The sequence below is a fragment of the Photinus pyralis genome, unplaced genomic scaffold (genome assembly GCF_008802855.1).
Source record: "Photinus pyralis isolate 1611_PpyrPB1 unplaced genomic scaffold, Ppyr1.3 Ppyr1.4_LG5, whole genome shotgun sequence".
Lineage (NCBI taxonomy): Eukaryota > Metazoa > Arthropoda > Insecta > Coleoptera > Lampyridae > Photinus > Photinus pyralis.
Window position 1 is genome coordinate 18,477,338 of NW_022170596.1, and position 25,228 is coordinate 18,502,565.

Below are 25,228 nucleotides of genomic sequence, written 5' to 3' on the forward strand. Positions count from 1 at the left end.
GTGTAGGTAATCCAATCTTTGTTAATTTATTCTTTTATCTTTATTTGGCTGTGGACGGAAGAAACATGTAATAAATAAAAATCTTCACAGATCAAAGCGTAATGCTGATAAATCAGCTGGGGTTTCTCCAAACTGAATTAAAAATACATCTTTAGAAGATAATTATTTGCAGTTAATATACATTTTTATTTCCTTAAGTTATAGCGTTATAGAATTAGCGATTTTTAGAATAGCTATGTAACAAATTGTAGGAGTGTCATAATCAACAATACTGATATAATAGTGATAAAAAATTATATTATTTCTATTTATAAATAATTAATAATGGACAATACAACTTTTCTACAATTATATATATGGTATTATATTCATTATCTAGTAAATAAAGCAGTTGTGTCACAAGAAATTAAGTGAAAATGTCAACCAAAGTACAAAGGTACATAAATTTTATACACATTTAACATTCATTAACACAATACTTTGTTAAACATCTCAAATTGCAATAATGGACCCCATTTACTTTGTCATAGCATTTTACAATTACTAAAAATGTAAACCACGGAGACAGATTGAATTGTGTTTGAGGAACAATAATTGAAGTACGAGAACTTTCTTAACTTCTTGTGCTACACTCATTTCTTAACTCCCTATATATGCCAAGTTACATTATTATTATGCCGATTTATTTAACACTATAAACAATTATAAGAATAATCACAGTTAAAACGACAGCAGCAATAATTGCCAAAATACACTTCTTCTTCATAACTTTATTCTTATACGTCTGCGCCTGACGAAGCTGCTGGGCACCGTCGGATACGTAATTGTTAGTTCTTTCGACACTCGCCTCGATACTATCCACTATTTCACCTTGCTCGTGTACCATCGCGCCGAGTTCTTTAAATATTTGATTGACGTCGACGATGTCCCTCTGTAAAAATCAGATCACTCAAAACCAAAAACAAGCAGACATTACTTCGAGTTTATTAATCGCAATCTCTTGCTCTCGAAGCATTTCCAAATCCTCCTCCTCCTGCAGTTGCATTTGTTGCTTACTGACATTACTGTCTTGTAACTCAATTAATTGTTGATCTCTACGTGGGCCTCCTGCAATAAACGGGCTACTTTTACACAGAATAATCCAATTTTAAATCTGTTTGCGAAAATGAGGAGAAAAATCAATAGAATTGATGCCAGAAATAATCAAGGAATCAACTTGAACTAAAAATCAAACCTGCAAACGGATCCCCGTACGCTTGAACCTTTGCTTTATTGACAATCTCCTTCTCCTTATGCGCCGCACTTCGTAGTGCGGCCTGAAACATATTAAGTGTCGACGTAAACTCATCCTGCAGACGGTCCCTTTGTAGCTTCCTCTCGCGCTGCTCTGACGCCAATGCTGCAGGTGGTATGTTGCTAAGATCCTTGATGTACCCATTCGTATCCTTAACTAACTGTTGCGTGTAATGCTGTATTGAATGCCTGCAAAAACGTAACTAAAGTATGAAAAAACAAAAACCGGGTATCTCTACAGTTGCTTCCGTAACTCGCGCGAATCCTGGTGGGAGCCGATTTGCGTTATCATCCGTTGCATCGACGACACTGAAATGAGCACGTATTCAAATTGTGCCGTATTAAAGATTTTCTCGTTTACCATTGTGCGATATTTTCTCAATACTCGATCCAATAGTTTGCGAGAGTTTCTGGTAGTCCTGCTCTCGGTTTTGTCCACCATTGTGATAGGAGGAAAAACTATCCATACTTTAGAAAAATTAAACCTACTCGCAATTTGATTAATCTGTAAGAAATGGGCATTAATTAAATTAACTTTGGAAAAATGAAATTCTGTTTACCTCTTAACGTTAAAGTGTACTTATCCTGAAAAGTGTACTCGTTTTAATTGTAACAGCATTAATATAAGGGGGCGATAAAATTTTATTGTAAAAATATTGAAAATTTCTTTATTGAATCACTGTCATGAGTGACATTTGACTTTTGATTTTTAAACTGACATTAAAGATGTAGGCGTTATTCATACGTACCGTAATTCATACAGGGGGCTCTTTGTGATAAAAAATACAGCAGGGCAAAAATTGTACTCAAATTGGTTCTGTTGAAAATTGCGTCAAAAGGTTTCAAAAATAAAATTAAGGCTCCGTATTGTACGCACTTGTTACTAGTGTACGATCACAAAACATCTTATTATAAATTCGCGATTCAGTCGATTCCGATTAACAGTGAGACCTTGGTTGCAACACATTGGAGACCGCCATTTTGTTTATTTACAATGGCCAAAACGCAAAAGCATTGATTATATACACTATCTATATAATCAATGGCAAAAGTAATCAATATCGTCGTTTTTCCGGTTGTAAAAGTAAATACCTGCACTTGCAAAATTTTGATTTCCAATCAATGTAATTACACTTTAGAGAACAAGAATAGTTGAAAACGTAACATTTTACCAAGTTTGAAGAATTGATGCTAGGAATAAGGAAATTCGGTTTTAAACGACATAGATTTGCATGTAGATTTCGAAAATGCAAATATGGGGTGTTCTATTTAAAATAAGAAAGTTTGCTATCCACATTCGGTAAATTATATTTCCTTTCGAGAGATCATGAAAATCTATGTTACTAAGCAAATTGTCACATTTAAATTATGAGTGGAAGTCTAAATACCTTTAGGTAACGGTTTGCGTGAAACAACCTGTATACGATTCTCATACACGACGTCACAAGAATATGGCAGCTGCGCTTCTTTTCGCCGAACGCGCCCAATTAAAACCAAAACATTGGGCGCGTTCAGCTGACGCAACAGTTGATTTAAACCAGAAATATGTTTTAGGTGTGGTGACATTCAACATAAAAACAGCGCCTGAACGGTGATTGCACTTCAGTTGTCGCTAAAAATAGTATATTAAGTATGGAGAACGGTAAGGGATTTTTACCGTTCGAAGACAATTGTCTGAGAACGGTAACCCTTAACGTTCGACGTGCTTATAACATTTTTTGCGCGATCGAAATTAAATTTATGCAACCAATATAAATATGCACTAAGAAATTAACGAGCAGAATAAATCGAAATGATCGAAGTGGTATGGTGTATATCACTAGGTAACCAGTTTATTTGTCAAAATTGAAGTTAATAATTTCATAAAAATGTGCATGTGTCTGATGTAGTTTACTAGCTTTGAACTTCCTTTATGACTTTATGAGCGTCTTGCTATAGGAAACAACAGCACAAATTGTACGTTTAATGTACCTAACAATAATTAAAGATTAAATGTAATGTAAGACTGTTGATTTTTAAAAAGGCGTCGGTAAGTATTTTTGCTGTTCTGTTTTTAGATCGGTAAGTAATTTTGGCGTCGTCGTAATCATAGCAACTGGTAAATTCTACGTACTGTCATGGAAACACCCATGGTAAATAGTCAGAAATGACCGATCGCGCAAAAACAGTATTAATTTCTATAATAAAACATACCTCCTATAATACCTGCATTTTTTGCCACCAATTTATTATTAATTATAAAATAATCCTTCAAAACAATTACTTTTGATTTCAAGTTCTTATTATTCATATTTGTGTCCATTGTATTTTTAAAAACAGCAGTAGTACAAAAATCACGGTATGCACAGCAACAGTCGAAAATTAAGGTTAAAATACTTCGTTTACAAAAGTCAACGTACTATTTTTCTGGTGGGAAAGTTTAGCAACGGTTGCACCCATTGAGTTAGAAAACTAATGGAGTGAATATAATGGTGGAGGGGGTTAGAATTTTTGTAGACGGAAGTTGCCACAGATAGAGGCCACTCGCGTGGATAGGTTCCCGTAAAGGTACATTTTGGCCGACATTATTTGACATATGAAAACGCGGGTCCTGTCACTGTCAGTTTTCCACCAAATTCAAATTTTATTAAATTTGCCATTTTAAAGTACCTAATAATTTCGGATCGGTGTTGTGCTCTGGTTTATATAAATAACTAACTGCCGCATAGTGTTTTTATCACAGGCAATTTTGTGAATTGAGAATGATTAGCTGCGTATCATGCAAAATTTCTCATAAAGGGAAGAAACATGGCATTTCCTTTCATCGGTAAGACATCGTCATTTATCATGTTGTAGGCGAGGTTGTAGGTACCTAGTTTATGATTCTTAGTTTTCCAAACGAACCGGTACTTCGAGCAAAATGGTTACCTAACATTTGTAAATATATCTCAAGAACAGCTCTCGAAATTTACTTTTGTGCTCACACGCTTCATTGACTGTGATTTCGACCAAAGGTTGCACCGGAAAATTTTCATCAAATATCTCGTCAAATATGCAGTAGGTAGGTACTATCAAAACTTGTAATGAACCTGAGACCAACCAATCAATTGTAGCTATTGATCAACACAGTGAATTTAATGGGAGTTGTCAAGTTGTAGTGGTTATAGTAAACTGGCCTTAATTATACTACTGGAACACATCGATGTATATTTAGATTTGTAATCAATGATTAAATTAAATCTGCATACTTTCCCATCCTTGTCTATTTTGTTTACTTTACCACGAGCATGTATTTTACTCCTATACGTTTTTTTATGTTATTATTCCTATTAGTGGAAAGAAAATTATATCTCTACGCCACTGAAGTGAGACGCTAATGATAACGGAAGTGGTGTGGTACTTTAATCACAGTTAGAGGCCACTTTTGGTTCCCGTGGTCTACGTCTGGCCAAGCATTTGATTCCCTCCATTAGTTTTCTAACTCAATGGTTGCACCGCACCACAACCCAACAAATTGCGTTCAGAGGAAACAACAAGTCACCAGTCCAACTGTTGCGTCGGCTGAACGCGCCCATTGGTGGTGGCGTGGTGTCTCTTTTACAACAATTCTCAATTCTATTTAACTCTGAAAGTAAAGTGTCTTGCTCTGTAAACACTTATTGAAGTATAACATTATTGTTGTTAGGCATGCATGAAGATAATGACAATGAAGCTGCACTCATTAAAATCGAACCAAAACAAGAAGAAGAAATCCATACCTTTCTTCAGGGACACATTTCAGTAAGCAACGAAGTTTCGGTGACAATAAAGGACGAAGTTACCGTTAGTACATCTTGTTCTAAATCTCTTTATAATGAAAAAGTACAGCAACACTCTAGTGAAACAGTGTATAAAGATTTTAAATGTGCTGATTGTGATGATGATACAAATTATAAAAGCAACTTCAAACATCTTTTGAAACATAAAGTTTCTAAGGCTTTTAAATGTGATAATTGTCATTATGCCACTAAGTATAAATCTGATCTTAGAAAACACATTTTAAAACATAAAGTTACTATAGAGTTTAAATGTGTTACTTGTGATTATGGGACAAATAATAAACAACACTTCAAACAACATCTTTTAAAACATAAAGATTCTAAGGATTTGAAATGTGCTGATTGTGATTATGGGACAAATTATAAATCCGATCTTAAAAAACATATTTTAAAACATAAAGTTTCTATTGATTTTAAGTGTGCTACTTGTGATTATGGGACTAATAATGAATACCTCTTCAAACTACATCTTTTAAAACATAAAGTGTCTAAGGATTTTAAATGTCCTGATTGTGATTATGAGACAAATTATAAATCCGATCTTAAAAAACACATTTTGAAACATAAAGTTTTGAAGGATTTTAAATGTGCTGATTGTGATTATGAGACGAATTATAAATCTGCTCTTAAAAAACACTTTTTAAAACATAAAGTTGCTAAGGATTTGAAATGTGCTGACTGTGATTATGAGACGAATTATAAACACCACTTCAAACAACATCTTTTAAAACATAACGATTCTAAGAATTTGAAATGTGCTACTTGTTATTATGGGACAAATCATAAACAGCTCTTCAAACGACATCTTTTGGAACATAACATTTCTAAGGAGTTTAAATGTGCTACCTGTGATTATGGGACAAATAATGAATACCTCTTCAAACTACATCTTTTAAAACACAAAGCATCTAAGGATTTGAAATGTCCTGATTGTGATTATGAGACAAATTATAAATCCGATTTTAAAAAACACATTTTGAAACATAAAGTTTTGAAGGATTTTAAATGTGCTGATTGTGATTATGAGACGAATTATAAATTCGTTCTTAAAAAACACATTTTAAAACATAAAGTTGCTAAGGATTTTAAATGTGCTAACTGTGATTATGAGACGAATTATAAACACCACTTCAAACAACATCTTTTAAAACATAAAGTGTCTAAGGATTTGAAATGTGCTGTTTGTGATTATGAGACAAATTATAAATCCGCTCTTAAAAAACACATTTTAAAACATAAAGTTGCTAAGGATTTTAAGTGTTCTACTTGTACAACTTCCACTGAGCATTAAATTTAGTTTGATTACTGAACTTTACCATTAGACGAATGACAAATTTTGTATTAGGCCTATGACCCCTTTTTAGCAAAAATGTCGTGACAATCGGGCCTTTGTTCTGGCTTCCATCTGAGAGGAGCGGGTTCCCGATTTCAGATTTGCTGGTATGACAAATTTTTTTCATAAAAATGCCTACACAATTCAGGTTAGTTGGGCATTAGGTTATTGGTAGATTTAGAATTTTCATCTCAATTTTTTTTAGAAACAACCAAATCTAGGTACACAAAATGCGCATGCCCAGTGCCCACCAGGAACTAGGAAGCATACTCTAGCGCCTGTGTGTATTATACACACAGTTAAAACAACACACTATAAAATATTATTATTAAATAAAAAATTGTATTAAAACTTACTAAACACTAGTTAATATCATTGAGGGCCGGTTGCACAAAGGCAGTTTAAACCTCGTTTAGATTAACGCAATGGATTAAGACATATGATTGGTTGAAATTTGACGTTTATAATCCACTGGTTAATTCCAAGCGAGGTTTAAACTGCCTTTGTACAACCGGCCCTGAATGATCTAAGGTTCAACTAACTATTGTAGAGTGTGTTGCTGTAGTTCCTAAGAATTTTAAATGTGCTACTTGTGATTATAAGACAAATCTTCAAACAATCTTTTAAAACATGCAGTTGCTAAGGATTTTAAATGTTCTACTTCCACGGGTCATTAGATTTTGTTTGATTACTGAATTTTACCATTGGAGGAATGACAAAGTTTGTAACGGGGAATGAGTTGCTGTCGAGTCGCCTTTGGAAGTTCAAGTTAAGTAGGTACAATTTCCTAATGTAAACAAAAATTTCAAAGGTGACTTGACAGCAACTCATTTGTGATCGCATAGTATGAATAACCAATGGTACAATGATTACACTGCCTTCTAAGTTTTATAACTGCGATAATTTTCAATGTTGAGTGGACATCTACGTTGGAAAAAATGAATTGCGACTAAACTAAAATGAATCAAGAAATCATAAAATGCAATATAATATACAGGTTGTTCTATTTTAAAAAATACAACTGATATCAATCGCCCTGTATTACCTGTATAACAATTACAATTTGGTGGTGGTTTTTATCATAGTCCATAGCTACTTAGACTAAAAACTCGTGAAAACAGAATCTTTATAATTAATTTTTTCGCGTACAAGAAGAGGTAGAATAATCGTTTCACATGATTTAGATGCAGAATTTATATCTCTATAACTTTTATTTGAAGTATTTTTGCGTAAAATAATTAGGAAACGTTTGCGCAAAGAAAAAGTAATTTCCCATGTTAAACCCCCATGTTCCACTTTTCGAATTACACCCTGTACATACTAAAAGCGATAACGCATGCGCTTTTTCGGGAGTCATGTCGAAGTTTAAGTGTGATAACATATATGTCTATGGTCTCGGAGCAAGTGGCTTGGTAGAGGTGTTCTGTTCTGTGTTATATAGGTTATAAGAGAATAAAAATATTTAGAAGCATTCCCATGGAAAGAGAACAATACCGAGGAAGTGGGTTACAGAGACAGTACTACTGCAAAGGAATTTAGTTTTTTTAATGTTAAACTCTTGAATCAAAATGAATGATTCGCTTGGTGATTATCTTCACTTTATATCTGATGCTCCAACCGATCGACTTCCAGACAAGCCTACTAAGTATATTTGCAATACCAAAAGCAATACAATTCACATACCGCCTTTTAGAGACAACATAACCGCAACACTATTAAAGAAAAAAGAATGCGAGTCACGAGCTATGAAACTGCTCGAGTTCCTCATAGAAGGAAAAGTACGATCCGAAGTCTTTCTGCGATGTGTACGTCATCACTTGATCTACGTTGTAGCTCAATTGAATTTTGATTTGAATACTTGTAGATCAACTTTTTAAACCGTTCATACTACCAAGATGTTGTGGAAGAACGTAGCATTATGAATTTGTGCGGATATTGTTTGTGTAATAACACAATTCCGAAAATGACCGCGAAGAGATTTAGCATAGATTCCAAGAATAATAAAGTCTATGATATTACTAATCGTAAGGTAATTGACAACAATGAAATTACACAATTTGCAAGAGATTGCTTGTAGAAACATTGCAGTAATTTTTGTTACAAAGCTAGTTTGCATATTGAAAAACAAATCGATGATAGTCCACTGTGGCTGCGTTCATTTGAGGTTTTACCTACGTATACTCTTCTACCCGTCACAGATAAGTAAGTATACAATGGAGGTCATGTGGTATTATAGTTAGAGATGGGAAAGAGTTTTGATACAAAATCAAAAATTTCAAAAAGATAGTCGTATGGAGTCATACACTACCGTTAAATCAAGTGGAATAAAATCGGGAGACCATGGCACCCCCTCTGTCAATCCATTTACTATAAGGATATAGGCGATTAAGCCATTATCTAACAGACAGAGCCCCATCTTGCTGAAAGTGCAAATTTTCTTCTAGCAGAATGTAATTGTCGTCCACTTGATTCTTGATGCCACTTACTACAGTGACTTTATAAGGACAGTGGCGGCAACTTATCATAATCCGCCATATTGGAGCTAAAAAATTGATTGTAGGATCAATATACGTTGTCATGTCAAATTGTGACCGTAGAATAATAAGTGTCAGTTTTATTTAAGTAAAGATTTGCAGTGCAGAACAACCTATGGGAAAAAGATATATGGAAAACGGTATAATAAGTATTTATACCATAATTTCAACCATAATTTATTATGGTGCAATATTCAAATTGTACATATAAAGGTAACCATTAATCATGAAATTGTGTTTGACATTTCAGTGTGTTCTGTCACTTCTTGTCCCTTCCCCCTTCCGGGATAAAAAGTATTACTTTAGTCCCATAAATGGAAGACAAAAACACGTTAATTTAGTCCATGGAGTACCAGAGATCAATATTCCTGGTGCTTCAGCAATCATCAATGTTAAACATTAAACCAATTCAAGCGTATTTATATGATCTCAATTGCGTTATCCATAACCATAATTGAATTTGCTGCTAAATTTCGGATAAGCTGCTTCTCTAACCAGTTTTCTATCTAAACTCATTAGGTATTTGCTTCTGAAAAAATTTTTACATCAATTACCAGTAGTAAGGTTAGGCACAGTTTTACATCTAAAAACACTTTAAGCGAATTACATACCTTATAATATCGTAAATCCAAGCTATATGCGTCTTTAAAAATCGATTTTATATAAAGCTGGAGACAGAAAACGTAAAATAAAGCAAATACAAGAAGCAAAGTGTAATTATAGTAACGAGAAGCCGTGACAATCACAGGTGACACTGTCAAAACAGTATAATTAATAATTATAGCATGGAGTGTACCGCGCCGTTTTGGAGGCTTTCTATTGGCCAGTTTGAAATTTAGCTCCAATATGGCGACCCGACCCAACGACCAATCACTGTCTCTATAGGTCTCTTTAAAGTCACTGTATCACTTACTAGATAGACTTTTTTTAATTCGCTTCGATAAAATCGCTTTTATTTTATTTCAAGAAGTTACTTAAACACCAATCTCAGCTATTTTTAACATCATGATTCTTTTAGGCTGCATTCTGTACAGAATTTATATTTTAGGGGCCTCCCAGGTGACGATGTAAACTCAGACACGAATATTTTAGACAAAGAAGAGGTGCAGTTTGATTCGTCCTATTCATTTGCAGAAGCTTCTCTACATGAAATGACTAACGCGGACGAGAAAGCAAAGCAAGAAGACAATAAGAAGGCGCATACACCTACAAAAGAACCGCCACCACATTCTCAGACTTCTAGTGATTATGCACGTCATGTTTTGAAACAGCCCCAGCCGAAGACTACAAAACGCAATCGCTCAGCAACATTAAAAAAGTACATTCTAGAATGGCTATCGTTAGATACATACGTTTTCTTGTTCGGTCGGGAGCTTGTGCGCGAAAGAGCATTGAAGCTAAACCTACCCATACCGTCATCAGAGGTACTAACACAAAGAAAACTTAACCAATTATGTCGAAAATTGGAACTAGTGGACTGTCGTGACAAAGACAAGATGACATTTCATCAGGAATTAAAACCCGTTCCGACTTACAGTCAATTAAAGAAAGATAGCAAAGATATAAGTGTTAAGGTGCGCTCTTTTTATAGTGGCGAAACTTACGATGTCAGCAAGAGCGAAGATGGTGATTCGCTCACAATGGGAGAATCCCCAAATCTCGTCCGCCAAGAAATTTTCTTAACCAATATTAACACTGCGTATGTACCAACGACGGTTGTGATTGTCGCTAAGCTTTTTATTTTAGAATAAAAACGTTGGTGGAGCATCTAGGTGTGGAATCCGCAGTTACCTTGACAAAGATCGAATTGCTTGTGAGGACATTTTCTCTCCACGCGTACAGTGTTGTTTTTCAGCCTGTGGAATGGAGTCTGATAGCGTTGATTCTGATAAAAATGTGAGATTTATTGTTAGGAGTTGGGAGTAACCTTTTTTTTGCAGGTTGAGTATTCGTGATGCGCAAATAAAGGAGTTGTTTCAATCGAAGGAGTTTAGTGGCTTTCTTCAAGCAACCGTTCTCTCATTGCGTAGGGTGGAGATTATGATCAATGATTTACTTAAAAGTATTGAGGACATTGATATGTTTTTGATAAATTATTTAAATGTAGAGCGCTGTTCAGATGAGAAATGAATAAGTGTATGGAATAATGTTTAATGATAACCATTTTCATTACCCATTCATTGATTTTTCTGTCCAAGATAACATACAGTGTTTATCTTACATTGGAACATACAATTTTGGACTGCAAGTAAATCGCGGACTTGTATTGCAGTGTTGTGACCTTTGTATAAATTTATAATTTCAATTTTCATCTCTTTAGACCATTTTTGAAATTTATCTGCAGGGCGGTAGATTTGAAGGTACCAGTTGTACATTGCACCTACTACCCATTTGAACTACTACAGGTTGACGCGTTTTTTTTTAAATGGAACAGGGAAATAACTGCAAGCAAAATCGTATGTTCCATTCTAGTTTAATCCATATATATATTCTCTTATATACAGGGTGACAATTTGAAAACTTACCACCCCCCATATCTAATAAACGTAAATAAACGAGATATTTAAAAAAATCAAAATCCGTTTCGGTAATTCGGAGGGGGAATCACAATGACATAGTTGGCGACGCACCCCCTGCGCCCCAGCCACCCCAACTTTTAAATCTTAAATAGTGACCCCCCATGTGTGATACGTCGTTGGAAAGGTCTGAAAAAATGCTTTCCAACCATACCAAATAGCATTACATTTAGGTTAGTAATTATCGTGCAAATAAAAAAATAAACATGGAAAATCGTATTTAACTTGGACTTCCAAAGCCGACTCGACAGCAACTCATTTTTGATCGCCAGTTATAATCTATTCTCAAACTCTTGTCGAACCTTTTCTATGTTGCTTTTGCAATATTTCGACATTCTTGAATTATTCTCTCTCTTAGTTCGTCTAATGTTCGCCGGTTGCGTTTTAAATACGACAGATTTCAAATGTATCATATTAGTTTATTTTTTGATTTGCACGATAATTGCTAACCTAAATGTAATACTATTTGGTATGGTTGGAAAGCATTTTTTCAGAGCTTTCCAACGACATATCACACAGGGGGGGTCACTATTTAAGATTTAAAAGTTGGGGTGGCTGGGGCGCAGGGGGTTGGAGGGGGTGCGTCGCCAACTATGTCATTGTGATTCCCCCTCCGAATTACCGAAACGGATTTTGATTTTTTTTAAATATCTCGTTTATTTACTAAGATATGGGGGATGGTAAGTTTTCAAATTGTCACCCTGTATATGGTTTAATCTCATACGTCTATGAAGGAATCGCGTACAATTCCAAAAAGTTACTTGTACACGTTGCTGTACCGTATACATACCCTGTACATTGTTGCCGAATCACAGTCTATTTATGTACGGTGCTTGAGTCACCGATTAAATGCCCGAAAAAAGAAATAACATTTTTTAGGTTAAGATCAAATTTAGCACATATTAAAATGTTCATCTTTAAAAACACAGCGCGATTGTCCCATTCGGCCCTGAGAACCTATGCTACATCAGCAGTGCTGAATCCAACAATTGCGGAACCTGGTTGTTTTATTTGTTCAAAGTTTGTTTACTAACATTTTTTGTAGGTACCCCTATACCAAAGGCAAACCTGAATGACCCTCTGTTAGGATCCCCAGATTACTTTAACGTTCACAATCTATTTACAGTAAAGGACCTATTCGATGCACGCGTCCATTACGGCCATAAAGAGGGATCGTTGGACGAACGAATGCTTCCTTACATTTACGGCTCACGTTTAGGCCACCTGATATTCGATTTGGACAAGACGGCTGTATATTTACGAAGAGCATTAAATATAGCGGCCCATATAGCCTATCGCGACGGCATAATTGTGTTTTTTCTAAGAAACGCGCAGAATGCGCACATTGTCGAGAAAACCGCATTGGAGTGTGGGGAATACGCACATACGAGGTTCTGGCGCGGTGGCATTTTTACAAATTCAACGCATCAGTTTGGAGCGGTCACACGTTTACCTGATTTGTGCATTTTTTTGAGTACTTTGAACGACATTCTTATGCAACATACGGCGGTGCGAGATTCGGCAAAAATGGGAATAGCAACAATTGGTATAGTCGATTCCAATAGCAATCCCAATATGATTACATATCCCGTGCCTGGTAATGACGATTCAACTGCAGCAATTCAGCTGTATTGCAAGTTGTTTAAGGCTGCTATATTAAGAGGGAAAGATAAGCGAAAAGAGCATCTGTCTGCAAGTTCGGCTGGGTAAATGTAATGTTTTTGTATGTGTAGGTTTAATAAATGATGATAGAAAATGCAATGTGTATGTTGATCCATTCCAAGCATCCTCATTTTATAGAATTTAGTATTTCTCTCTTTGAAATGCTACAGATTGTATCGCAAGGCATCAGCGCTCGGCAAAATTGAACTGTCAAGTAAGTATCAAACAGCATTAGAACACATCAATAAGTCTGACGGCACTTACAACTAACATGCAAGAAGAGACAAAGGAAGAAAGTATTTTGGGACTTCAGTATGACAGTACCATACTCCCCATGTTGACGATGCTAAAAACCTTATTGGCTTCATTATGAATTCAGATTGTGCCCTAAAATTGCTGTATTCTCATAGACGCTAAACCATATAAAAATTAATATATGTAATAATAACAAAGGTCTTTATTGACTTTTCCTACCACGCAACATATAAAAGATACACAGAATAGATAAAACAAAGAAAACCTAGGAAAAGACGATCTTGAGGCGCAGTTCAAATTATTTTTGTTCTTCCACTGAACCTCGGTTAGAAAAGTAGACATCAGAAAAAAAAATAGATATCCGAGTATAACAAAAAAAAATAATAAACCAATTTATTATATCATCAACTTTATTTTTTATAAGAACCGTAAAAAAAGTACACACTGTAATAGCATTTTTTATTACTAATACAGCGATATACGGCACACACAAAAAACAAAAGTTGGAAACTGTTGGTCTCAACAGGATGGTGCACCCGCGCACAACGCCCTAATTGCGCGATAATACCTATCGAACAAATTTCCTGGAACATTGAAAAATTTGTCCGATAGGTATTCTCGCACGATTAGGGTGTTGTGCGCGGGTTTACCATCCGGCTGAAACCATAGAGCATAATTTCAATATACACTGTGTCTAATAGCGTTTTCGATTGGCAAAACTCGTACTGCACGAGTGTTGCACGAGAAACTGAAGAAATCCATGTAAAAATTGCTCTCAATGGAACATAAATATTCGTAAATATTTGCTGTCATTTGTCCATAACCTCATTTTAGATTTGTATTTATACAATGATTTAGGTAATCGACAAATCTGTATTCTTAAAAAATGACTGAAACGATTTCACTATTATTTATGATAAACAATGAGGAATATAAATTTGAAATTCCTGTAAAGAACCAATTTTTGGCGTTCACTTTAAAGAGTAAATGCAACTTTTTGTAAAGTAGAAGTTATATGGGTAGTTCATCATCTTCGCTATCGCTAGATGACAACAAAAAACTCTCCAACGCAAGAAACAAATTCAAATTGGCGCACTTTTATTTTGAAAATTTGCTCCACGAGCTCTCCGACCTCGTGCAGGAAAATAATCGTAGGTACACGGGATAACAAAAATAAGAGGCTTTCCAATTTCTGTTAATATAATACCTTACTTTTATGTTCTGCACAAATGTAAAGAATTATAAAAGGACTGTTCTTTATATGTATAATGAATGTACAAATAGAACAAATGTTAAATTAAAATCGTTGGAAACTTTATGTGTTAATGAGTCTTCTGTACCCACTGCATCCAATGTAAATTTCCATAAGAGCGCCCGCCATAAAAACTCAAGTTGTTTTAACTATTTTATAAATTTAGACCTTTATCTACAAAATGTTGGGACTATTTTTATCAAAAAGTTTATAGCAACTGAATACCGGTTATTTAAAGATTAGATGTTTTGCACAAATTATTGCGTTAATTCATTTTATTTTTTTACTCTCGATCTAGACGATTTATGGAAAAAGTAAACCCAGTTTCCTAGATAAGTTACTTCTAAACATTACCCCAAAAAATGAAATCATATTTTTTGTATATAAAGTCTGTATCTTGGCAGGCGGTAAATCAACAATTTGAGTGTAGCAAGTGGCGCCGCTCCACAGACAGTGTCAGCGGGAACTAACTAAGAACCAAGACAGGAGTTGAAAAAGCAAGATCATCTTGTCTCTCGCAACTTTAATCATCTATACACCATAATGTAAAAAAGTTGCGCTTAGGTAAAGAAGACTCTTAAAAGTAAAAAAATAATTTTTATTTGTCTAAATCGCATAATTAGATATTTGAATTTTTAGATATGTTTCAAGCGGTGATTTCTGAAGTAGTATTTATTATTAGTGCCAAAATCACAATCAGCACATTTGAAATCCTTAGAAACTTTATGATTTAAAAGATGTCGCTTGATGTTGCGTTTATGATTTGTCCCATAATCACAATTAGCACATTTAAAATCCTTAGACACTTTATGTTTTAAAAGATGTTGGTTAAAGTTATATTTATTGTTTGTCTTATAATCACAATCAGTACATTTAAAATCCTGAGACACCTTGTGTGTTAAAAGGTGTCGTCTGAAGTTGTATTTATCATTTGACCCATAATCACACTGGGCACACTTAAATTCCTTCCAAACTTTATGTTTTAAAAGATGTTGTATAAAGTTAGGCTTATCATTTGTGCCGTAATCACAGTCAGCACATTTAAAATCGTGACAAACTTTGTGTTTTAAGAGATGTTGTTTGAAGTTGCATTTATAATTTGTCCCATAATTACAAACAGCACATTTAAAATCTTTCGAAACTTTATGTTTTAAAAGATGTTGGTTAAAGATATATTTATTGTTTGTCTCATAATTACAATTAGCACATTTAAACTCTTTAGAAATGTTGTGATCTAAAAGGTGTTGGTTAAAGTAATACTTGTTGTTTGTCTCATAATCACAATTACCACATTTCCAAGCCTTAGAACCTGTATGTTTTAAAAGATGTTGTTTGAAGAGGTGTTTATTATTTGTCCCATAATTACAAGCGCCACATTTAAATTCCTTCCTATCGTTATGTTTTAAAAGATGTTGTTTGAAGTTGCGTTTATTATTAGTCCCATAATCACAAGTAGCACATCTGAGATCCTTCGAAACTTTATGTTTCAAAAGATGTTGTTTGAAGTTGCGATTATTATTTGTCCCGTAATCACAATCAGCGCATTTAAAATCCTTCGAAACTTTGTGTTTCAAAAGATGTTGTTTCAAGTTAGGTTTATCATTTGTCCCATAATCACAATCGGCACAATTAAAATCCTTTGAAACTTTATGTTTTAAAAGATGTCGTGTGAAGTTGCGTTTATGATTTGTCTCATAATCACAATCAACACATTTAAAATCTTTAGACACTGTGTTACACTGAGCTAAAAGGTGATGTTGAAAGTCGGAATGTTGGTGTAGTTCTTCATTATAGAGAGATTTAGAGCACTGCGCGCGATTAGTAATTTCATCTTTTATTGTAACCACAGCTTCATTACTCACCAAAACGTTTCCCTCAAGAGAGCAATGGATTTCTTCTTCCTGTTTTGGTTCGGTTTTGACAAGTGGTGTATCATCATCTCCATCCATTCCTAAGAACAATAATGTTATTAAGAAATGTGTACAACTCATTATTTTTACCATTTTTGATACAGTATCTGTAGTAATAGTATGTACAGGAAATTTCACTACTGTGAAACATATTATTATGCATATTACTTGTTTGCTTTATTATTAAAAAGTAACCTCTGGTTCTTAGACAAATACAAATTTTGTCATCTTTCAATGGTATTCGAACAAAATCTAATACTCAGTGAAAGTTGTACAGTGAAATATCCGTTTAGTTTGAAATTCGTTATTTCGTTCATTAAAAACTTTAATGCAAAAGCAAATGTAAGGAAAATGTAGACACTTACCAAATTTATAGATTTACATGTTCTTTAAACATTAAAGGGCACGTAACAGATTCAGATACCTACTCCAGCCGTCCAGTCCAACGTTGCCAGTATTATTCTGTGGTTGCCAGATAACTAAACTACAGTGGACGAGCATTTACAGAAGAGTAACTGTGTTCACTTCTCTGATTAAAAAATAACAATAGACGAAGGTTCACTGGCAATACAGGCAGGCGCATTTATTGTAGATTTTGATATTGTTTTTGCATATCCAAAGCGACCTAAATATTAAATACAACCAAATAATTACTTGCACAGATTTACCCTGAGGCATGATTAATTAACTACACCATTGTATAAAACCTTAGATCATAAAAACAACATGATCTAAGTATAAAACTATTAGCGTTTTCGATTGGCAAAACTCGTACTGCACGAGTGTTGCACGAGAAACTGAAGAAATGCATGTGAAAATTGCTCTCAATGGAACATAAATATTCGTAAATATTTGTTGTCATTTGTCCATAACCTCATTTTAGATTTAGGTAATCGACAAATCTCTATTCAAAAAAATGACAAACGATTTCAGTATTATTTATGATAAACGATGAGGAATATAAATTTGAAATTCCTGTAAAGGACCAATTTTTGGCGTTCAGTTTAATGAGTAAGTGCAACTTTTTGTAAAATAGAAGTTATGGCTAGTTCATCATCTTCGCTATCGCTAAATGACGACAAAAAACTCTCCCAACGCAAGAAACAAATTCAAATTGTCACACGTTTGTTTTGAAAATTTGTTAACAAGCAGCTCCACGAGCTCACGAACCTCGTGCGTCGAAATTTGCACTGAGTGCGTAATTGTTGCATCACATTTGCCAATGGAACACAGAAAATTGCCCTAAAATTACCAAGAGAACGTAAAAATTGCACTCGTGCAGCACGCTATATGCTTGGCGTGGGAACTGTACTCATAGGGACTTTAGTTACTCAGTAATGTCTAGTTGCCCCAGGTTGCCCCCACAGAGTTGTATATAAGTAAATAGAGAGACAGTCTTATAGCGAAAAATTGACTCCAATTGAACCTTGCGCAGGCCGTTGGTGAGTGTGCGCAGTAAACGACAACAGAACCGGCTTCAAATTAAATGATCCTTAAAGCAGGTTCGGCTTGAGAATAATATGGTTTTTCATTGCAACAAAAATTGAAAAGAAATTCAATGTGTGGTGAATGATATTGTTAACACTGTCTTGAATAAATAAGAAACATTACAGTCGTTAAGAACTTTTAATACAGTAGACTACAATACAAAGCTGGTAAGGGGCTTACAACATCAGAATCGAGAAAAGATTTTTGAGATTCTGGTATAAAGGAAATCGTATATTTGTCGTGCGATCGAGTTTAAAGATCTATTTATGCACTCAGTGAGTATAAAAATAGCAATGAAAGAATAAAATAAGTTGAAATTTTATTTTGGTGCGGGACAAAATTTCAGGTGTGCAATGCCGAAAACACAGTTTGAATACGGGTAGCCACAAAGTCGACAAACTTCAAATGCCAATAACTCAAATATCTCAAAAATGGAGCATCGGCAGAGGGTATGTACAGTGGCACCACGCTCAGAAGGTTCCTGACAGGGCGTGTCCGAGGACGTTGGATATTTAGACTGTACATTCTCATGCAAAATTTGACTCTACTAAATATAAATAAGTGGGCCACGCGATATGAGTTGCATTACTTCAAGGGGAAACAGTAAAATTAATAAATTTCTACAAAACGTAAACACATTTAAGATTGTTAGATGTTCATGTTCAACACAATTTACAATTCTGATGCACTTCTGCTGTGTAAATATGGACAGTTATTGAAACAATCACATTGAAATTAATAACACTCACATTGACTAAATTAACACACAATCTTTAACTTTTTTCATTCATTATCGTCACTTGACCACTAATCATCATCGGAACTGCCGGTGTTCACAATAAATTGTACATTGTCAATAAATTCATTTCTCGTAGGAATGATATTTGCTTCTAACCAAGAACGTATCACTTCCTTATGATTATTCATTGTTGGTGGCTTATTTATTTGAACACTAATAAGGTACGTGAGTTTGCTGGTAAATTTGGTATAAGCTGCTTCTCTAACCACTGCATAAAGTTGGTATGATTCATATCATCGTAATAATCCCCCGATTTACTGTGCGACATCCTCTACAAAACCAGAACGACTACCAGCATACTACGATGTACCTCTGACCAGCCCTATTATAAACTTCCGATACTTCATCTGATTGTTAGCATTTACTCACTCCGTACGATGGGTGAATATAGGTTTCGTCCAAGTATATAACGGGTTTCTTGTCACATTCAGGTTGTTCATTTTCTTTTAATCTTCTTAAATAACGAGATGCCATACTCGAGGCCATACTACAATGTCACTTCTTTCCATTACCAACCTACGTTTGTCCCGACACTTCTTGTATCGAAAACCAATTTCAACAATTGCTTGCGAAGAGTTTTCCTTCCACCCATATATTTGATCTTTTCTTGCACTTTTCCAGGAGCATTTTAAAATATCCTTTATTTATGTACAGATCGTCGCCTACTAAACATTGAAATGGCGGTAAAGAGTATAATGTAATGGGCATGCTTAAATGCTTAAATTATTACTCCAAACCGTCTGTTTACAAATGAATCTGAAGCATCTGAAAAGTTATTGCTGTTTTGTTTTGTGATTATGTAACTGAATCTTAGACCATATAGTACATGGACTGCTATTCGCCCTATGCTTTCAATACAAAATGGGTGGTCACGGATAGAGGGCACTGTAGTCGTGGGTATGTGAATCTCAGGGTAAACTAAAGTCGTATGAACACCACTCGGATCGCGTAAAGAGTAACTTTCTAGTAACCACGTAGTACGGGAAGCTTTAAATACTCTTCATTATTTGCTATACGTCCACAAATAAGAACAAGTTTGCTTTTTTTGGGATATCTAGGCGATTAATTAATTGACGTTTGTTAATTTATAGGTTGACAGTCTCAAATCGTGTCTCATCGGACAACTTCGGACAGACTCGTTTACCCTGAAACTCACATACCCAGGCGACGTCCTTGACCATATTTTAGTTACAATTAGCAGTCCATGTACTATATGGTCTAAGAACTGAATGCACCCAAAAATCGTGCTGATTCCCTTTCACGCACTGCGCATGAGTCCCAACGGCTCCGCCATTAAAAGTCGGCCACTGTAGTTGGAGTTATTTTTCCACGCGCAGGTCGTATGTACTGCCTCTCTATTTACTTATATACAACTCTGTGGTTGCCCCATACATAAATAAAACACGCCCCATACGGCCATACCATACACATGACATTCATATGTCTATGGGTTGCCTGGCATTGGCATCTTGTTGATACCAAAATAGATTTTTGATAAACCAAACAGGTTTTTAACACATTTATTTATTACATTGTTGTTAGGTATGGATGGAGATGACACCCTAATTAAAATAGAACCAAAACAAGAAGAAGAAATCCATTCCTTTCTTCAGGGACACATCTCAGTAAGCAACGATGTTTTGGTGACGATAAAAGACGAAAATACCATCAGTACACCATGTTCTACATTTCTTTATAATGAAGAAGTACAGCAGCACTCTAAACGTGTCCGTATAACGCCGTGTAAAACAGTGTCTAATGATTTTAAGTGTGCCCATTGTGATTATGGGACAAATTTTAAAAAGTACTTCAAACGCCATCTTTTAAAACATAAAATTTCTAAAGATTTTAAATGTGATGATTGTGATTATGGGACAAATTATATAAGCAACTTCAAGCAACATCTTTTAAAACATAAAGTCTCTAAAGATTTTAAATGTGGTGATTGTAATTATGCGACAAATGTTGTGAGTTACTTCAAAAAACATCTTTTAATACATAAAATTTCTACAGATTTTAAATGTGCTACGTGTGATTATAGAACAAATGTTAAAAAGTACCTCGAAATACATGATTTAAAGCATAAAGTTACTAAAGATTTTAAATGTGCTGATTGTGATTATGAGTCAAATTATAAATCACATTTTAAACAACACCTTTTAAAACATAGAAGTTCTAAGGATTTTAAATGTTCCACTTGTGCTTATGGGACAAATAATAAACACTACTTCAAACGACATCTTTTACAACATAAAATCTCGAAAGAATTTAAATGTGCTGATTGTGATTATGGCACAGACTCCGGCACAAATGATAAATATGTCTACTGTCAACATCTTTTAACACATAAAGTTTTGAAGGATTTTAAATGTGTTGATTGTGATTTTGAGACAAATGTTAAGGGCAACTACAAAGAACATCTTTTAACACATAAAGTTTCTAACAAGTTTAAATGTGCTACTTGTGATTATGGGACAAACAATAAACAACTCCTCAAACGTCATCTTTTGACACATCAAGTTTCAACGGATCTTGAACGTACCGATTGTGATAATGAGTCAAATCATAAACCCGTCTTCAAACAACATCTAATTGTGACTATAAGACAAATTATAAACCGTATCTTAAACGACACCTCTTAAAACAAAGTTTTTAAGGATTTTAAATTGTCTAGAATTGTATAGAACAACAAACTTAGAATGGAATACCTATAATGTAAAGTTTATAAATAATAATTATATAATATCTTTGTTTATAAACAAAGATAATATTAAGAATAAGTAACCTAACCTAAATGTAAAAAGACGCGCCGCCATCTCGTGTTTGTTCTCGCAGCTTTGGCGTAAATGGCGCCAAATTTAAATATTAAATCAATATACATATATGTAAGGATGCGTTGCCATTATACTGAATTTCTCCGGATCTGTAAAAGGGACTAGCTCGAACCGAAAACGTAAATGAAACCTGCCTGCGAAATCCAAGTTTGTTTGTTAGAAGTCCAGATAAATTCAGTTTAATGCGGATGCACCCCAAATGGCGTAATGGCGGCAGTATTTAAGCCTGAGGCCGGATCGGAGCGACTGGAATAGTTCGATAAAGATCGCGCGCGTGTATTTCTATTGAAGCCTGACCATAGGCTCGATTTCTGTCGTGACCGATCGAAATCGCAACCGACTATTTTAGCCCGACGCTGCTTCCACGATCAATTGTCGTTAGTCGTAATAAACTCGTTTTTGAAGAAAAAGAAAAAAACTTTTGGTCGTACAATACATAGATTTAAATTTTTGAGCACGATTGGCAAGTTTACGGGTACAAATGAAAGCACCTCTGATGCTTCTATTCGTTATACTATGTTATTATTTAGATGTACCTAATAATATACTCGATTAAAATCATTCGAAAACCGACCGACCTACGGACACGAATTGCCGATTTCAATCGGCCCGATCAATTTGGATAAACGACTACAGTTCGTCGCCCCGATGAGGTGGACATCTGGCCTTAGAGAAGGAAAGTGAGAGGAGAGATAATAAAGATCGTAAAATGAATCCTTGGGCACCTAAATCATGGCCGCCGGGACAATAAAACCAAATCAAGTGTGATTTACAGCGAGTCTATATTCGAGTTACTGCCAGATAATCGTATCGCTCAGCTCGGAAGAAATTTAATCACCATTTACGTGCAAATCATTGACTTCTTAAAAAAATAAGAGGTTCGTTATAAAATCAAGTTACTGGGAGTCCATCTATCCGAGGAGATTGCAGCGGAGGGTTGCAGATTTCAAAGCACCAAGACGTGGCCATCTACGACATCGACAATTTGCGAGTCGCAGATAAAATTCCAAGATTCGACATCGACCGAATCATCAAGTTCAACAACTCCAGCTGTATAAAGAGACTTCATTCATACGGTAAAAAAAAGACAATATTTCTTTATAATAATTTATTTAAGGAGTTTGAATCTAACCCGAGGACTGAAGTGCTAAAGTATTTTAAATTAGAATTGTTTAGATGGTTTAGGTTTTTTTTAAGTTCAACGTAACTGTAATTATTTGCTTTGTGTATTTAAGTAAAATAAATGTAAGAATTGTAATCTTTTGCAAACGTAATTAATCTTTACTAACAGGAACAAAATGTTCTGCAATTCAAACGCACACCGAATTAATGACAATTGCATAATTCCTCCAAGCATATTAATTAGAGACGCTACGAGATATTTATAGGGATGTTGCATTTGAACTGCTGTGCAACATGTTTGTTCAAATCTTAGTTCAAATCCTTTTTAATAAAATAAGGTCTAGATGTCTGATGTCCATAATATTAACATAAGATGAAAGGATTCACTTATTACCATCCCTAAGCATTGACTCATTTTGTGATATTGCTCCTAACTTAAAACGTCTAAATTAAAAAGAATTCTTTACCTTATATCTCGCCTTACATTTATTGTTTACAATAATTATTGGTAGTTTCAATTGTTCACAACCGAGTTCACAGCACTCTACAGTTCCTATCTAAGACTTATGTGTTATTGATTGTAGAATAAATTATGGTACAATAATAGAACCATGGTGGATAAGATAAGGGGTACCTGTGGTTTGGTGTTGTTCAAAGCCAAATTTATTATTTGTGTCCTAATCACAATTTAGCACATTTAAAGTCCTTAACAGTTAGTGTTGTTGTTTGAAGTTCTTTTAACCATTTGTCTCAGCAGCATTTTTAAAATCCTTAGAAACGTTATGATTTAAAAGATGTCTTTTGATGTTGCATTTATAATTTGTCCCATAATCACAATGAGCACATTCAAAATACTTTGAGACTTTATGTTTTAAAAGGTGTTGCTTAAAGGTATATTTGTTGTTTGTCCCATAATCACAATCAGCACATGTAAATACCTTAGAACCTTGATGTAATAAAATATGTTGTTTAAAGTTGCATTTATAAGTTGTCCCATAATCACAATCAGCACATTTAAAATCTTTTGAAATTTCATCATTTAAAAGATGTCGATTGATGTTGCGTTTATGATTTGTCCCATAATTACAATGAGCACATTTAAAATACTTAGAAACTGTATGTTTTAAAAGGTGTTGGTTAAAGGTATATTTGTTGTTTGTTCCATAATCACAATTAGCACATTTAAAATCTTTCGAAACTTTATGTTTTAAAATATGTTGTTTAAAGTTGTTTTTATAATTTGTTCCATAATCACAATCAGCACATTTAAATTCCTTAGAAACTTTATGTTTTAAACGGTGTTGGTTAAAAGTATGTTTATTGTTTGTCTCATAATCACAATTAACACATTTAAACTCTTTAGAAATTTTATGATTTAAAAGGTGTTGGTTAAAGTAATATTTATCATTTGTCTCATAATCACAATTACCACATTTTAGACCCTTAGACAATTTATGTTTTACTAGATGCCGTTTGAAGACGTGTTTATTATTTGTCCCATAATTACAATCAGCACATTTAAAATCCTTAGAAACTGTATGTGTTAAAAGGTGTTGATTAAAGTTATATTTACTGTTTGTCTCATAATCACAATTAGCACATTTCAAATCCTTGGAAACTTTATGTTTTAAATGGTGTTGGTTAAAGTACTTTTTAACATTTGTCTTATAATCACAATCAGCACATTTAAAATTTTTCGACACGGCTTTACACTGAGTTAAAAGGTGAAAGGCAGAGTGTGGCTGGACATCATTATAAAAAAATTTAGAACACTGTGCGCGAACTGTAACTTCGTCCTTTATGGTAACCAAAGGTTCGTTACTAACCAAAATGCTTCCCTGAAGAGAAAAATTGATTTCTTGTTCCTGCTTTGGTTCGATTTTAACAAGTGGTGTACTGTCACTTCTATTCATACCTAAGAATAATAGTAGAAATGTATGCGTTCTTACCGGTTCTTACTTTTGTTAAGCACGTAATAAAATAACCGCTACTCTCAAATGCAACGTTGTCAAATCTTATAGGTAATAACAATCTTGTAAATCACATCGTGATGGCGGATTTACAATTCAAGTAAATTAGAGACTTTTTTACCTCTTATTTTGCTGTTTCGTTATGGTCATCGTTATATGCTACTGCGCAGTTGCGAAAATGTAATCGGCTTGCTTAAGGTGGGTTCACATTGATAAATATTTTTACGTTGCGTGTTGAATTTTGGCAAACGTATTTGCCACGGAAATTTATAATGGTCACGTTTTTATAAACTGCAACAGATTCCTTTATTTACAACGCGCGATTATCTGCGTTATCTTAATGGTAATCTATAAAAATAATGCTATAAAGGAGCTATTTTGTAACGATTTTTTAAGTTTTGAT

The 25,228-nt window shown here is 34.4% G+C and overlaps 5 protein-coding genes across 9 annotated transcripts; 2 read left to right on the plus strand and 3 right to left on the minus strand.

Moving 5' to 3' along the window:
- Nucleotides 1–579: 579 nt before the first annotated feature.
- LOC116172175 (syntaxin-12) lies at nt 580–2,013 on the minus strand. The gene is made up of 6 exons (XM_031489328.1): nt 1,854–2,013; nt 1,655–1,798; nt 1,533–1,602; nt 1,235–1,482; nt 977–1,107; nt 580–931 (listed from the first exon to the last, which is right to left on the minus strand). Exons 2-6 carry the CDS (start codon nt 1,758–1,760, stop codon nt 683–685), a joined length of 804 nt encoding a protein of 267 aa, XP_031345188.1. The 5' UTR covers nt 1,761–1,798; nt 1,854–2,013; the 3' UTR covers nt 580–682.
- Nucleotides 2,014–7,806: 5,793 nt separating this feature from the next.
- Nucleotides 7,807–11,133, plus strand: LOC116172051 (putative RNA polymerase II subunit B1 CTD phosphatase RPAP2). The gene is made up of 7 exons (XM_031489154.1): nt 7,807–8,068; nt 8,117–8,228; nt 8,288–8,452; nt 8,501–8,625; nt 10,006–10,656; nt 10,704–10,853; nt 10,898–11,133. The coding sequence occupies exons 1-7, from the start codon at nt 7,992–7,994 to the stop codon at nt 11,085–11,087; spliced, it is 1,470 nt and encodes a 489-aa protein (XP_031345014.1). The 5' UTR covers nt 7,807–7,991; the 3' UTR covers nt 11,088–11,133.
- A 1,095-nt stretch (nt 11,134–12,228) lies between these two features.
- Nucleotides 12,229–13,294, plus strand: LOC116172057 (28S ribosomal protein S2, mitochondrial). Its single transcript, XM_031489164.1, has 2 exons — nt 12,229–12,534; nt 12,579–13,294. Exons 1-2 carry the CDS (start codon nt 12,441–12,443, stop codon nt 13,241–13,243), a joined length of 759 nt encoding a protein of 252 aa, XP_031345024.1. The 5' UTR covers nt 12,229–12,440; the 3' UTR covers nt 13,244–13,294.
- Nucleotides 13,295–15,286: 1,992 nt separating this feature from the next.
- Nucleotides 15,287–17,412, minus strand: LOC116172052 (zinc finger protein 708-like). 4 transcript variants are annotated; one of them, XM_031489159.1, is made up of 3 exons: nt 16,978–17,412; nt 16,565–16,653; nt 15,287–16,510 (listed from the first exon to the last, which is right to left on the minus strand). In XM_031489159.1, exons 2-3 carry the CDS (start codon nt 16,649–16,651, stop codon nt 15,338–15,340), a joined length of 1,260 nt encoding a protein of 419 aa, XP_031345019.1. In that variant the 5' UTR covers nt 16,652–16,653; nt 16,978–17,412; the 3' UTR covers nt 15,287–15,337. The 4 variants fall into 4 exon arrangements, with proteins under 4 accessions (XP_031345019.1, XP_031345017.1, XP_031345018.1 ...); XM_031489157.1 differs by lacking the exon at nt 16,978–17,412 and adding an exon at nt 16,703–16,959; XM_031489158.1 differs by having other exon boundaries at nt 15,287–16,653.
- A 4,957-nt stretch (nt 17,413–22,369) lies between these two features.
- Nucleotides 22,370–25,222, minus strand: LOC116172056 (zinc finger autosomal protein-like). 2 transcript variants are annotated; one of them, XM_031489162.1, is made up of 2 exons: nt 24,815–25,222; nt 22,370–24,770 (listed from the first exon to the last, which is right to left on the minus strand). In XM_031489162.1, exon 2 carries the CDS (start codon nt 24,766–24,768, stop codon nt 23,593–23,595), a length of 1,176 nt encoding a protein of 391 aa, XP_031345022.1. In that variant the 5' UTR covers nt 24,769–24,770; nt 24,815–25,222; the 3' UTR covers nt 22,370–23,592. The 2 variants fall into 2 exon arrangements, with proteins under 2 accessions (XP_031345022.1, XP_031345023.1); XM_031489163.1 differs by having other exon boundaries at nt 24,947–24,976.
- Nucleotides 25,223–25,228: the final 6 nt, after the last annotated feature.

Bases quoted from the DNA above. Each gene is read 5' to 3' on its own strand.
- LOC116172056 (XM_031489162.1), bottom strand. From the start codon at position 24,768: ATGAATAGAAGTGACAGTACACCACTTGTTAAAATCGAACCAAAGCAG.
- LOC116172052 (XM_031489155.1), bottom strand. From the start codon at position 16,775: ATGCATAATAATATGTTTCACAGTAGTGAAATTTCCTGTACATACTAT. The intron at 16,654-16,702 runs GTAAAAATAATG...TATTGTTCTTAG, and splicing joins CAGATACTGTATCAAAAATG to GAATGGATGGAGATGATGAT.
- LOC116172051 (XM_031489154.1), top strand. From the start codon at position 7,992: ATGAATGATTCGCTTGGTGATTATCTTCACTTTATATCTGATGCTCCA. The intron at 8,626-10,005 runs GTAAGTATACAA...TTTATATTTTAG, and splicing joins CTTCTACCCGTCACAGATAA to GGGCCTCCCAGGTGACGATG. The intron at 10,657-10,703 runs GTATGTACCAAC...TTTTTATTTTAG, and splicing joins TTAACCAATATTAACACTGC to AATAAAAACGTTGGTGGAGC.
- LOC116172057 (XM_031489164.1), top strand. From the start codon at position 12,441: ATGTTCATCTTTAAAAACACAGCGCGATTGTCCCATTCGGCCCTGAGA. The intron at 12,535-12,578 runs GTTGTTTTATTT...CATTTTTTGTAG, and splicing joins TCCAACAATTGCGGAACCTG to GTACCCCTATACCAAAGGCA.
- LOC116172175 (XM_031489328.1), bottom strand. From the start codon at position 1,760: ATGGATAGTTTTTCCTCCTATCACAATGGTGGACAAAACCGAGAGCAG. The intron at 1,108-1,234 runs GTTTGATTTTTA...CGTTTATTGCAG, and splicing joins GTACGGGGATCCGTTTGCAG to GAGGCCCACGTAGAGATCAA. The intron at 932-976 runs GTAATGTCTGCT...TGATTTTTACAG, and splicing joins TTGCGATTAATAAACTCGAA to AGGGACATCGTCGACGTCAA.